General features: G+C 41.4%; 1 protein-coding gene across 3 annotated transcripts in view; it reads left to right on the forward strand.

The window, feature by feature from the left end:
* Positions 1–518: 518 nt before the first annotated feature.
* The window catches only part of Klhdc10 (kelch domain containing 10), an 82,472-nt gene continuing 68,494 nt past the window's right edge, over positions 519–14,496 (forward strand). Inside the window, exon 1 of one of the 3 annotated variants that reach the window (XM_013503269.1) lies at positions 519–780. In XM_013503269.1, coding sequence (XP_013358723.1) covers positions 711–780 — 70 coding nt within the window. In that variant the 5' untranslated portion in view covers positions 519–710. Of the gene's footprint in view, positions 877–14,496 lie in introns of all 3 variants that reach the window. The other 2 variants (XM_005402420.2, XM_005402421.2) reach the window with 2 other exon arrangements.

The following is a 14,496-nucleotide window of genomic DNA, read 5'->3' on the forward strand; positions in this document are numbered from 1 at the left end:
ACATTTTCCATATGTGTTAACCAGATTTAAAACTGCTCGCTTGGGACATGGCTTATCTGGGAAGAGGTTCCGCCAGTCGCACTGAAAGACGAGACAAATGGCGAAATCCAGCAATATCTCGCTTTCACATATACGCTTTGACTCCGCCCCTGGGTCCCACCCCTACCTTGGCAAGGAAGCCCTTTGTGTGAATCAACAGGCAATGGGATCTCACGCAGCAAAGGCGGCAGAAAAAGGAACTGCCCCCACATATGTGTGTTATGTACATATCCTGCTCCTGACTGCCATGTTTATGGGAAGGGGTTCCTGAGTTCTTACCACGGGTTGCCAGCAGTCGCGGGAGCCTTTCTGCAGGCGTGGTCTCTCTTACTCGGAGTTCGATTGGCTCACCTGACGCCGCAGGAGTGGCGGCGACGCGCGTTTGCTAGGCGCGATTGGTGAGCGGCTGCTTCTGTCTTTCTCACCCCCTATTTTTTTTTTAGCCATAGCTATGGTTACCACGTCTCTCTCCGCCTCCCCCCACCTACCAAGAAGACGCTTGTTCATTGGTTTTCTGTCACCAAGGCGCTTAGTTATTGGTTCCTGGTGAAACCCGGCGCTCCTCCCTTTCCTTGTCTCCCCGGTCTCTGGAGGAGCCCAGGAAGGAGGCTCCGCTGGTGCCGCCGGGTCAGCGGCTGCCGGGACCGGGCTGCGGCAGTCGTTAGCGGGTCATGTCGGCCGCCCAGGGCTGGGACAGGAACCGCCGGAGGGGAGGAGGCGCGGCTGGCGCTGGCGGCGGAGGTAGCGGGGCCAGCGGGGGTAGTGGGGGCAGCGGGGGTCGGGGGACTGGCCAGCTCAACCGCTTCGTGCAACTCTCCGGGCGGCCGCACCTGCCAGGTGAGTGTGGGGACGCGGTGCGGGCAGCTCGCGGGCGCGGCGGGAAGGTGACTGCGGACTTGTCTTTTCTCCCCGGCTTTCTTTTCTCGGGAGGAGGCGAGGCAGGCCCCGCGTAAGGCAGAGGGACCGGGAATCTGAGAAGAGAGAAGGTGTCTTTGAGGTCAGGGTGCGAGCGGGAGCACAACGAAGAAAAAGTATTTTCGCGCTGTTGAAAGCACCGTGCAGAGTTGAGTTTTCCTTTCGAGAGAGAGAGAGACCGCTGTCTCTGACATTCCCAGATGTTTCGCTCTCTTGGATTTCAGTCTTGCCCCCTTTGGCAGTTTGATCTTGTGAAAGAAAGACACTGATGCCTAGCTGTGGAAGATTCTTTCGAAAAGAGAGCTAAATTAAGGAGAGAAGGCGCAAGAGCCTTCCAAGGAGTGATTTTCTGCAAAACCGCCCGAGTGTGTAAGAGTTCGGCGTCCTGGAAGGGAAGAAAGGAGTGGTGGTGATGGTGGGGGTTATTAGCTAGAGAAGGAGCCAAGAAGATTAGGGAAAACTAGTTGAATCCTGAATATTTTGCAATGTCCAGCGACAGATGGATAAAATGGTATCTAGATCTGGGGGGCGGGGGAGTAGAGAAGGAAGATTAAGAATATACTTAGTGACAAAATCGTGTAGTGTCTACAAAATGAAGACGACTGAGGATTGAAGAATGTACCCAATGCCATAATTTCACGTTTTGGCCTAGAGTGTCTCCTTACCTTTTAGTCCTGACGCCTTAAAAACAAAATAAAACAAAACAAAATCAAGTTGTTACGTTTGTGTAGACAATTTAAAGAGGTACAATTATAAGTGAATATTCAGTACAGAAGAAAGGCAGGAGTTAATGTACAGAATGCTACATTAAGGAGGCGTATTTTTACCATGAAGAGAACTGTCAGAAATGATGTGTCAATCATTTACCATGGTTTTTATGAATAATGTTGAGGTTGATTAAATCAATGGTATATTTGTTTAGCTGATGAATTTTGAGGATATGGCTTTACAGTTGTGTTTACTACCGTGCTTTATACACTTCCAAGTAGTCAAAATTTATTTGATTAATTTGAAGATAACAAAGGGAAAATTTGCACCTTCCGGGGAACAATTGCTTGATGTTTGCGATAAGCTTATTGATGTGTGGTAGAAATGTACATTAATCCGCTTATATGGGCCATTAAAATTGAGGCATTTGTAAATTTTCAAATATATAATGTGCCAGGGGTTGGGTTTGAAATGGTGGTATCAGACTGGACACCCTAGAATTTTTTAAATTAATGAAGTTTATTGGTATATTTTAGGTATACAAAATGACCACGTTCATCATAGGGAATTTATACCTGTATGAAATATATCTTGATTCCCCCCCCAACCTAGAATTGCTAAATGTGTGATCATTAACAAAGGAAAAAAAGGGGAAATCTTTTTTCTTATCCCAATTTAATAAAACAAACAGATATTTTCGGCATTGATAGCTTAGAAGATAAATCCCTTGGCAAGGACTATTGCCAATTTGTCCTCTACTACTGTGATCTTTAGATTTTGGTCGTGGATTAATGATTATACATGGGTTTAATATGGGCATTCTCAGGCTCCTGGAACTGGGTAGTGCACTTCCTCACTGCCACCACACGAGGGCAGTAGAAGCCATGATTTCAGTTAAAAGCCTTAGGTGTGGAGCTATTTTTGTATTCCCTTAGCACACAAGGCCAAGAACAGCCGTTTGTTCGGAGGTAGATAAAACGTGTCTAAATTGTAAAAATTTGTGAAAGGGAGTCATCCGTCTCCTCTTTTTTCTTCCTTTTTTCTTGGCTGACACTTCATTCCTTGTTCTGCACGGTGGCATTTACTATCTTTCCCTCATTCTCAAATTGGTAAATATTTGATATCTTTATACTTTTCTTTTGTATTAATAATTATTCATACAAATTCTTTATCCCCCCCAGCGATTGCATTTGAAACCTTCTCCTCTTATCTGTACATTCTGTTTTGAGATATACAAAGTGCCCAGGCCTGTTTTAGGACTGATCCTGGAGGCACAAGATTTTTTTAATTAAGGTGTACTGTAGCAGACTGTTTCCTTTGACCGCTCGTCTGTTTTTCATTTTTCATCCTTCTCTACCAAGACGTTCATATGTTTGAAGAACTCTTTGTCTTTTTGTGTTTGTAGCCTGCAGCAGGCTGCCCATGAAACAACAGTCTGGTCTTCTGGGAGTGTTCCCCTTCTTTCAGTGAGAGAATCTTTATCCAGTTGTGCAGACCTGAAACTTGGGCACCTTCCTTATGATTTTCCTTTCCTTTGCGCTTTTGGTGTAATCAGTCATCCAGTCCTGTTTATTGTACTGTTGCCGTAATTCCAGCCTGTGCAGCCATCATCCTTCACTTAGCTTTCTGAGCAGTTTTCCTGCTTCTCCTTGTGCCTTTCAGTTCATACAGCGCTCTGATCTTTTGTGAGCAGCACTGTCCTCAACCCTGCTCACAACCCTTTCCTGACTTTTCATTGCTTCTAGAATAAGGGAAATCCTTAACATGACCAAAAGAGCACCACAGACTCTGGCTTCTCTGATTTCCAGTTAATCCTTTGTCACATCATCTTTGATCTTTCTCTGCCTCTTTGAATGCTTTGTGTGCCTTCTTACCACAGGACCATTGCAAATGTTATTCCATCATCCAGAATTCTTCTTACACCTTGTTCCATTCTCTTAACTTCTATTTGTTCTCAGCTCAGTTACACTGTTTTTTGGTTTGTTTCCAAGGAAACCTTCTTTGACCTTTCTGACTTGTTCTCCTCTTCCTTTATACTACTATCACAGCATCGTGTGGTTCTCCAAATATATATATATTTGGCAAGGGTACTGTATATGTGTATATATACTTATATGTGTACACATGCACCACATACATACCCCCTTTTTTTTTTTCTTTTTTTTTGAGATTTGGTTTTGCTTTGTGGTTTAGACTGGACTTGAACTCACTACGTAGCCCAGGCTGGGCTTGAACTCGTTATGTAGCCCAGGCTGGGATTGAGTTCATGATGATCTTCCTGCCTCTGCCTCCTAAGTGCTGGGATGATGGCATGTGCCACCTTGCCCAGCTTACATATACATTTTAACATTCTAAATTAATACATTAAAATTATATGTAAGATATTAATGTCTAGTGAGTTTGATTTGGCATAATTCAATTCCCTATAGGCCCACTGACTTTTTTTTTTTTTTTTTTTTTTTTGAGACAGGGTCTCACTATGCAGTTCAGGCTGGCCTTTAGCTCACTTTGTAGCCCAGGCTGGTTTTGAATTTGCAGTGATCCTCCTGCCTCAGCCTCCCGGGTGCTAGGAATAAAGGCGTGTGCCACCACGCCCAGCTTTTTGCCTCTTTAAAATACAAAATAACATTACTGTGGTTAACAAGAGACCCCACTGATTATTGACAGCACGATAAAGTCAGTTCTTAAACTTGTGAAGTAGTGGACCAGATGCTGCATCTGTTGTAATAGCCCAAATGATGTTTTATGAAATGATGAGCAAGTTCATGCTTTACTGCTCTTTCTAAAAAACAGTAGTGATTAGGTGTTTGCCACATAGGCTAAGATGTTCAAAACTTTTTAGTCCCAGGTAATTTAGAATTTCTCTACACCCAGTGAAGAACAGGGAACAGGGTAGATGAATATGATCAAAATACATTCTATATACTGCAACTGCCTGTGGAACAGGAAGGGGGAACAAAGGGAATGATGGAGGGTGATTAAAGTATGTTACCTGCGTGCCCAGATGTGCCAAGATAAAAACCTATTAATCACCAGTGTGCACTGAAAAAAAATGTGGGGGACAAAGAATAGGGAGCAGTGCTTTTTGTGAAATAATGTGCAGAGGTAGAGCTTGTGGGGTAGTGGAATCCAAGGTACTGTTGTGATGTAACTGTGTGATCTGATGAAATGAAGTGTGTTAATTAGAAAAACTAACAATGTCAATGACCAGAATACTAATGAAATATAGCAATTGGTGAAGCTGGGTAAAAATAATACTGAAACATAAGTAAATTCAAAAGATACAAAAGAGTTTATGGTGAAAGGCAAGTTTTCTTTCTATTCTTGACCCTAGCTAATTGACCCTAGCTAATTGAAGCAAGCAAAAGGTAGTTTTTTGATGTATTTTTTCTAGAAGGGGTGTGTGTGTGTATTTGTGTGTATGGGGAAAAAGATACTGAGATTTGTTTATTTTTTAAAACATTTTTGTCTTTTTTTTGTCTTTTTGAGACAGTCTCACTATGCAGGTCAGGTTGGCCTTGAGCTCACTTTGCAGCCCAGGCTGGCCTCCTGCCTCAGCCTCTTGAGTCCTGGGATTACAAAAGGCTTGTGCGACCACACCTGGCTTTTATTTGTCTTTTTGAGGCACTGTGCAGTTCAGGCTAGCCTTGAACTCACTTTGTAGCACTGGCTGGCCTCGAACTCGAACTCGAACTCGAACTCGAACTCGCAGTGATCCTTCTGCCTCAGCCTTTGGAATGCTGGGATTATAGGTATGCACTATGGCTGGTAGAGATTTCTTTGTTTGGATGGGCATTTAAAATGTTTGTAGCTGGGGATATAGCTCAGTGGCACAGCACCTGCCTGGTGAGCACAAGGTCCTGAGTTCAATTCGTGGTAACAAAAAAAATGGTTGAAGCTTTGCTAATACTAACTGATACAATGACTATCCCTGTACCTTCCATATTCTGCGGAAGAGTGCTGGTGGCTTCCTTGTTTTCTATTCCTCTACTGATGGAGTTATTAAGCCTTTTTAAAATGCCAGTTTAATAGGAATATTTTTCCTTTTTAAATATGAGAGCCAATGGGCCTGGGGATTTAGCTCAGCAGTACAGCACCTGCCTGGCAAGCACAAGGTCATGAGTTTGATTCGCGGTACCAGAAAAAAACCAAAAAAAAAAAAAAAAAAAGAGAGCCGTGTTTTTTTCCTTATATATTTTGTTCGTTTTTCTATTGAGATTTTATATTGTTTATTAGGAACTCTTGTGTTATAAAGAAAATTAGTTGTGACACGTGTTGCAGATATTTTCTAGTCTATTCATGTCCTTTGACCTTGCTTGTGTATAGTATATTTTTTCAACAGAAATTCAGGGCTGGGGATTTAGCTCAGCAGCACAGCACCTGCCTGGCAAGCACAAGGTTGTGAGTTGGATTCCCAGTACCGGAAAAAAACCAAAAAAACCAAAAAAACAAACAAAAAAAACAAAAAACAATTTAAAAAAATACTCTGCAATTAACATGATCAGATTCTAAAGTTCTGTGTGATAAGAAAAGCTTTCCTTATCCAGTATTCTTTCTAGTTTAAATTAAAGTGAATATTCTTGTGAGTTTTTTCTTGGTACTTAAATAATTTTATTTTTAATTTAAATATAATTATTTATATAAATGTAAGTTGAATAAAATATTGGGATAGGAATCCAACAGTATTTTTCTTATGGGTAGCTACTCAGTTACCTCAGTATCATTTATTTATTTATTTACTTGTTTCTTTATTTATTTATTTGTCTTTTTGAGACAGGGTCTCACTATGCAGTTCAGGCTAGTCTTGAGCTCACTTTGTAGCCTAGGCTGGTCTCGAACTTGCAGTGATCCTCCTGCCTTAGCTTCCTGAGTGCTGGGATTGCTGGTATGTGCTACCACGCCTGGCTGCCAGTATCATTTATTAAATAGGTTCTTTCCTGCTTGCTTGAAATCTTGTCTGTAGATGTGCTTCGTTCCTACATACAGTTTGGGGTTATTATTGTTTCATTGATCAGTTTACCTATGACCTTATTCTTTGATTGTCATCTTCATTTTACTTATCAGAGTTTTCCTTATTTTTCCATACATTTAGAATTGGCTAATCATGCTCCATTTCATCCGTTTTTTTTTTTTTTTTTTTTTTTAATATTTTGAAGCAAGATCTTTACTATGTTGCCTAGGTCACCTAGGCTGACCTGGTTTTGTTGGATTCAAGTGATCCTCCTGCCTCAGCCTTCTGAGTGTTGGAACTACAGGTATGTGCCACCAAGCTTGTCTTGGTTACTTTTGTCTTCTTGCTGAGACAAAATATGTGATGCCCAGAATTAAGGAAGAAAAGGTTTATTTAGCTCACAGTTTGTGGAGGTTTCAGTCCATACTTGGCTGGCTCCAAGGCAGAGTGGCACACGGCAGAGGGAAACAGTTCATGGTGGCAGAAAACAGCAAAAGCAGCAAGAGCAAAAAGGGAGGAGTGAAGCTGGGCGTGGTGGCACATGCCTGTAATCCCAGCACTTGAGAGGCTGACACAGGAGGATTGCTTAGAGTTTGAGGCCAAGCTAGGCTACATAGTGAGTTCAAGGCCAGTCTGAACTACATAGTGGCAAGACACTATCTCAGCTCTCCCGCCCTGTCCAAGAAAAAAAGGGGAGGAGCACAGAGCAAGCCTCTTTCCCTGCCTTATATGTATGCAGGCTACCCACCCCGTAGCACTCACAACCACAATCCCAGCATTGGATCATGGATCAATCTAAAACTCTAGAAGCTCACCCCATGACTTCGTGAGACTTTGGAGGGACATCTAGACACAAACCATAACAATGCCTGGCTACCTTGCTGGTCCCCCCATACTCACTGGGGACAGAACTCAGGAACTTCTACTGCTGAGCTCTATCCTCATCCCATTTATTTTCTATTTTAGGGCAGGGTCACACTAAGTTGCCCAGACTGGGCTCAAACTCTTGATCCTCCTGACTAGCTGGAGTTACAGGTACGTACCCCGTGCCTGGCTCCTGCTGTTATTGGCAGTGCATCATATTTATAGATTGATTTAGAAGTGGTTGAGATCTTTTTGAGTTTCAAGAAGATTAATTTCTTCTGTTTCATGACATAGGGCCTGAAGGTCTAGCTCAGGGGTAGAGCGCTTTCTAGCGTGTGTGAGGTCTTGGGTTCACTCCCTACCACCATAGGATATTAACTTTTTGCTGTCCAAGTCTTCTTTTGCATTCCTTAACAATGTTTTTTCTTTTGAGACGAGGATCTTAATGTTGCCCAGGCTGGGCTGCAGCCCCTGGGCTCGGTGACCCCCTTGCTTCAGTCCCCCCAGTGCAGGGACTATGCTGCTGCAACCTGTTCTTTGATAATGTTTTGAAGTATCTTTGTACATTTCCTATTATAGTTACTCTTTGGCATTTTATCTTTTTTGTTGCTATTGTAAATGGAGATTCTACTTCTATTATAGTTTTTATCTGGTTGTTGGAATATGGGAATGCTATTAATTTCTGAGTATTAATTTTATACATTTGAATTTTAGTATTATCTATAATAGTTTCCTTGCTACTTTTTCTAGGAGGCAGTTAAATAACCATGTCATTACCAAATATAATTTTTATTTCTTCTTTTCCAATTTTTGTATTTTTCTTCATTTTTTTTTTGGTTTTTCTCCGGTACCGGGAACCGAACTCATGACCTTGCGCTTGCCAGGCAGGCGCTTTTGCCGCTGAGCTAAATCCCCAGCCCCTGTATTTTTCTTCTTTTGTCAAATTGATTTGGTTATTTGCAAACATATTGTACAGGATAGCAATAGACCTTGGTCTTATTGCTGCCTTTAGTGGGATGTTTTTGGTGCTTTCCTCATGAGGTTGGGTGCTGTGGCACACGCCTATACTTCCAGCTGCATGGGAGACAGAGGCAGCATTGCCAGTGTGAGGCCAGCTTGAGCCATTTAGTGAGATCATGTCTCAAAACAGAACAGGGCTGGAGATGTAGCACAGTGGTGGAGTGCTTGTCTAGCATATGTGAGGCTTTGGGTTGGAGGCCCAGTACTGCAAAAGTAAGTAATCAAAATAAAAAGTGAAAAAAGCAGCAGGGAATGTAGTTCAGTGATAGAGCACTAGCCTAACATGTGCAAGGTCCTGCTTTCAGTCCCCAGTACTGCCCCCCAAAAAGAAAAGATCTGGCTTTTTTGATTTTTTGATTGGAGTGCTTGTATTTTATGTTAAAATATTGAGCTGGTACCATTTTAATAGATGTTTTTTTTTTAGTAAATGGATGTAACTTTTGCCAATGTGTTTTGTATCCATAAGAATTATGTAATTTTTCTCCTTTGTTCTACTTCTTTTTTGTTGTTGTTGTTTTGAGATAAGGTCTCACTTTATACTATAGGCTGGCCTTGAACTCACAGTGATTCTCCTGCCTCAGCCTCCTAGGCACTGGGATTACAGGCGTGTGCCATCACATCTAGTTCCTCCTTGCTCTTCTTGTGGTGAATTCTACTAATAGATTTACTATTATTGAACTATCTTGCATTCCTGAATCAACCACAGTGTCATGTGTCCTATTTCCCTGGGTTCTGTTTTCTAAACCTAGAAAATTTGCATCACTCTCTATAATCTAAAATTTCTATTTTTAGTTTTAATTTTGTTGGATAATGCTATTTCCTTATTTTTTTGAGACAGGGTCTCGTGTAGTTCAGGCTGACCTTGAACTCATAGAGATCCTTTTGCCTCAGCCTCCCAAGTGCTAGGATTATAGGTAGGCCTGGTCCCTAATAGCACGTTTAGCTGTGAACTCATCAATGGATCAATCCGCTGATGGGTAGAGCACCCCCATGATCCAGTCAGCTTCCAAAAGCCCCACCTTTGAACACATGAGACTTGCAGTGGTCATTCTAAAAAAACACAAAGCTTTAGGGTTTTTTGTTTTGTCTTTTTGAGACAGGGTCTTACTATGCATTTCAGGCTGGCCTTGAGCTCACTTTGTAGCCCAGGCTGGTCTCGAACTTGCAACGATCCTCCTGCCTCAGCCTACCGAGTGCTGGGATTAGCTTTAAGGTTTTGATGAAGTCTAATTTATTCTGTTTTTCTCTTCTTTCTTTTTTTCTTTTTTGGTAGTGGGAATTGAGCTTAGGACGTTGCACTTGCCAGGCAGGCGCTTGTGCCACTGAGCTATATTCCTGGCCCTCTATTCTGTTTTTATTTCGTGGTGCTCATATCTAAGAATTCTTTGCCAAATACAAAATCATGAAGATTTATGATCCATTTTTGACTTAGCCTCTATAGTTGGTGTGATATGTAAGGGTTATCTTACCTGCCCGTCTCTCTGTTTATTACAGCACAATTATTTGAAAGACTTTTCTTGCCCCATTGAGTGGTCTTGCTACTCTTTCAAAAATCAGCTGACTAGAAAAACTTGGGTTTATTTTTGACCTCTTAGTTCTATTTTGTTGATCTGTTTATTTACGCATGTGCCAATACCAGCTGCCTCAGTCAGTGTTGCTCTGTAGTAAGTTCTGAAATCAGGAATTATGAGTTTTCTATTTTATTCTTCGTTTACAGAATTGTTTTGGCTATTCTGGGTTCTTTGCAATTCCATATAAATTTGAGAATCATCTTGTCAGTTTGTAAAAGAAGTCAGTTGGGATCCTACTAGGAATTACATGGAATCATTAGATCAGTTGAGGAATATTGCCATTTTGATAATATTAAATCTTCTAGTCCAGACACAGATGTTTGTCCATTTATTTAGGGTTTTTAAATGCTGTATAAGTAATTGCATATCCAGTAGGAATTTGAGGTTCTCTTAAAACTGTCCTCTCTCTCTCTCTCTCTCTCTCTCTCTCTCTCTCTCTCTCTCTCTCTATATATATATATATATATCCTCCTGCCTCAACCTCCTGAGTGCTGGGATTACGGTTGTGCATCACCCCACCCGGCTCTATTCAGTATTTTAATATTTTATTTATGAGTCGTGTTTTCTGTTATTTTACCAGTGGAATGTATTTCTCTGTAGTCTACTGCAGGTGTTTTTCTTCCCGTTAAGGGCTACTGTCCTTCATAGTCAGGCTTTCAGAAAGAGTAGACTTTTGTTCATGTTAGTTTCAATTTTTAAAATTTTTAATCTGTTGCAATCTCATTGTGCCTCTTTCTTTTCAGTGTTCTTGCTAAGGTAATTTATGCTCTAGTTGCTAAATCCAGTAAATATATCTTAATTTTCCTTCTAGCCAACTTCTTGAGAATTTGATTTTAACTATTGCTGGTGCTGTACCCTGAGAATACATGAGAGTCCCTATTTATAAAAAGCCCATAGTCGTAGCTACTGGACATTTCCAGGAAGTGACTAATTAGTGCTTTACTGTGTCCAGAAAGCAGTGTCATCATCTTTCTTGTCAAACCTGCTCTTCCTTCTTTGTTCTTTATACTAATTAATGTTTTAATGGCCACATCATCAATTTGAGTCAAGCCAGAACCTAGAAACACATTTGATTCATTCCTTTAACTCAGTCCTTATCCAATTGGTCAAAAAATTTTATCAGTTTTCCTTTTTTTTTGAGACAGGTTCTCACTGTGTAGTTTAGGCTGGCCTTGAACTCATTATGTAGCCTAGGCTGGTCTCGAACTTGTGGTGATCCTCCCGCCTCAGTCTCCTGAGTGTTGGGATTACAAGCGTGAGCCCCCATGCCTGGATCCATAGTTATTTTTGCAAGAGCATAGCATTTAGGTTATTTTACATTACATAAATTCAAGTGCTTTTTTTAACTGAGTAATTTAGCACATAAGGTGGTTTTCTTTTTTTTTTGTCCTTTTGAGACAGGGTCTCGCGATGCAGTTCAGGCTGGCCTTGAGCTCACTTTGTAGCCCAGGCTGGCCTCAAACTTGCAACAATCCTCCTACCTCAGCCAGGGCTGGGATTACAGGTGTGCACCACCACGCCCGCAGCACATAAGGTTTTGAATGGCTTTTTCAAATACTCCTTTTAAAGTGCAGTACAAGTTGGACTTGGTGGTACTTCCCTGAAATCGCAGCATACAGGAGGCTGAGGCACGAGATTGCTGTGTGTTTGAAGCAGCCTGGGCTACATAGTGAGTTCAAGACCACTTTGAGGGCCAGGGATATAGCTCAGTGGCATAAGGTCCTGAGTTTGATTCCTGGTACCAAATAAATAAATAAATAAATAAAAAGACCAGTTTCAACTACACAGCAAACCCTATCACAAAAAAAATACAGTACAATTTTAGGAGCTGGAGGTATGATTCAGTTGTAGAATTCTTGCTTGTCATGAGCAAGGCCCCTTGGTTCAGTCTCTAGCACCATGAAAAAAATAAAGCACAATTTTATTCTAAGAAGGAATGGAATTTTAAATTTTTTGTTTGTTTTGTTTTTGTTTTTTTGTTTTTTTCTCCGGTATCAGGAATCGAACTCAGGACCTTGCATTTGCCAGGCAGGCGCTGTGCAGCTGAGCTAAATCCCCACCCCAAGCACAATTTTGTGTTGAATATTATCAGAAATAGTTGTGTGAACTTGCTGTGATCCTCCTGCCTCAGCCTCCCAAGGGCTGGGATTACAGATGTGTGCCATTACCCTTGGCTCCCTGGACCTTGCCTCCCCACCGCCCCCCATACCAGGAATTGAACTCACGACGTCGCACTTGCCAGGCAGGCGCTGTGCTGCTGAGCTAAATCCCCAGTCCCCCCTCTTTTTTTTTTTTTGAGACAAGGTCTTGCTGTGCAGTTCAGTTCAGCCTGGCAGGCCTTGAACCCCCTGTGGAGCCCAAGCTGATCCTCCTGCCTCAGCCCCCTAAGTGCTGGGATTACAATCGTGGGCCACCATGTATAGCTCTCTGGACTATTTTTAAAACCACCTCTCTCCTTTTTTTAATGACTTTAGTAATTTTTGAGCCCTCACTATTATTAGACTTTTGTCTTTATACTTGGCAAACTTGTAGAACTCATGTGTAAATACAATTTGCTATTAAATTTTTTTTAAAGAGTAAAAGAAGGATGACATAATGATAGGGCAAGCTTACCAAATTACAGACAAAGTGGTAGGAAATTATCAGTGGTTATTGTTTTACATATTGTTATCTACAAGATAGTTTCTCAGGAAAACAAATAGACAAATAATAGTGAGTTACAGACAAAAGAGGTAGGAGATTATCAATAGTTGTTGTACTATACTTTGGTATCTTCAAAGTGGCTTCTAAAGAAAATAAATACAGCTATACATGAGTGACCTATTGAATAATCATTAACTATTCTCAGTGGTTGTTGTAGGAAACACATAATAATAAACATGCATCCATTTACAAAATAGGATAGGAACAATACAAACATTACAGAGTTATGGATAGATTAGTAGGAAAATATCAGTGGCTGCTGTAATACATGGTGTTATCTTCAAAGTGATTTCTCAGGAAGACAGAGATATGCAAGAAGGATCTAACAAGTACTTACAGCCTAAGGGTTGTGAAAAATAGCATATTACCTCCTCACCAGTGACTCCTGTCACTGAGGTGCGACGGCTGGAAGGAAGATGAGGATTGAAAAGATGGACTGAGAGACTTACACCTGTGTCTAGCCACAGGCTGTTTTCTTGTTCCTCTATAGTCATGATTACCCAGGGCTCCTCCATGGAGATGACAGTCTGGCCAGAGGGAGAAGGCAGAGTATGTCCCAGGGCCCCTTCATTCCTGTTAGACTAACTGGTAGGATGGGTCTGAGCTCTGAGGCCTCCATTTCAGAGGGCAGACCAATCTCCAGTGGTTACCTTTGCATTCAGGGCATGACCCATGGGGCCTCTTAGGGCAGTTCCTCTTGAGGTGGTCTGGCTTTTAACAGTGGTAGCAGATGAATGCAGTCATCGAGTTCTTCTTGGGGCCCCAGGAATCAGACTTGGGGTCTGTTTCTCTTAGTGCTGCAGCAAAAGCAGCTGCTTTTATGATTTGCTATTACTGAACTCATCCTGTTCCCCTCCAGTTTTTTTTTTGTGCAGGGAATCAAACTCAGGGCCTTGCACTTGCCAGGCAGGCACTGTGCCATTGAGCTACATCCCCGCACCCCTCAAAGTTTTTTGGTTTATTTTTTTAAGTGGAAAACATTATATAACTATGGTGATACCTGATAATATGCAAGGGAGGATGTCTTCATTCTACCTGAGATTCCTTGTTTTCTGGTCTGTCTCCCTGGAGGTACATCCTTCCAAAATATAATCTACATATATACACATGTGAATTTATGCTACCTTTATTTTTAAACAAGTTAGAGTACAACATAAGGTATTCTTTCTCCATGTGACTTTTTTTCCCCACTTACAAATTTAAGTTGGGGATTGTTTTATGTTAGCACATTTAGGCTTTATCCCATTCTTCCTGGCTGAAAGTATTGTGTTATACAGGTACACTGTAATTTACCAACCACACTACTGATAGATTGATATTTAGATTGTTTCTGCTTTCTCTTATTTAAGAATATTGCTGCAAGCCAGGTATAGTGCTGCATGCCTATAATCCCAGCTCTTGGGAGGCTGAGGCAGGAGGATTGCCTTGAGTTCGAGGCCAGCCTGGGCTATATAGTGAGAACCTGTCTTAAAAAACAAAATAATAAAAACATTGTTGCAATGCGTGGTGATGAATATTGCCAACTTGTCCTTTTTTTTTTTTTTTTAAATTTGAGACAGAATCTCACTAAGTCACTGAATTGCCTAGGCTGGGCTTGAACTTGCCATCCTTCTACTCCAGTCTCCCACAGTGCTGAGTTTTCACCCAACTGCTCCTTTTTATTATTGACTAACATTTCATTGTCTGGATATGCCATGATTAGTAATCCATTACCTGCTGGTGGTT

The sequence above is a fragment of the Chinchilla lanigera genome, unplaced genomic scaffold (genome assembly GCF_000276665.1).
Source record: "Chinchilla lanigera isolate Chin_1 unplaced genomic scaffold, ChiLan1.0 scaffold00078, whole genome shotgun sequence".
Taxonomy (NCBI): Eukaryota; Metazoa; Chordata; class Mammalia; order Rodentia; family Chinchillidae; genus Chinchilla; species Chinchilla lanigera.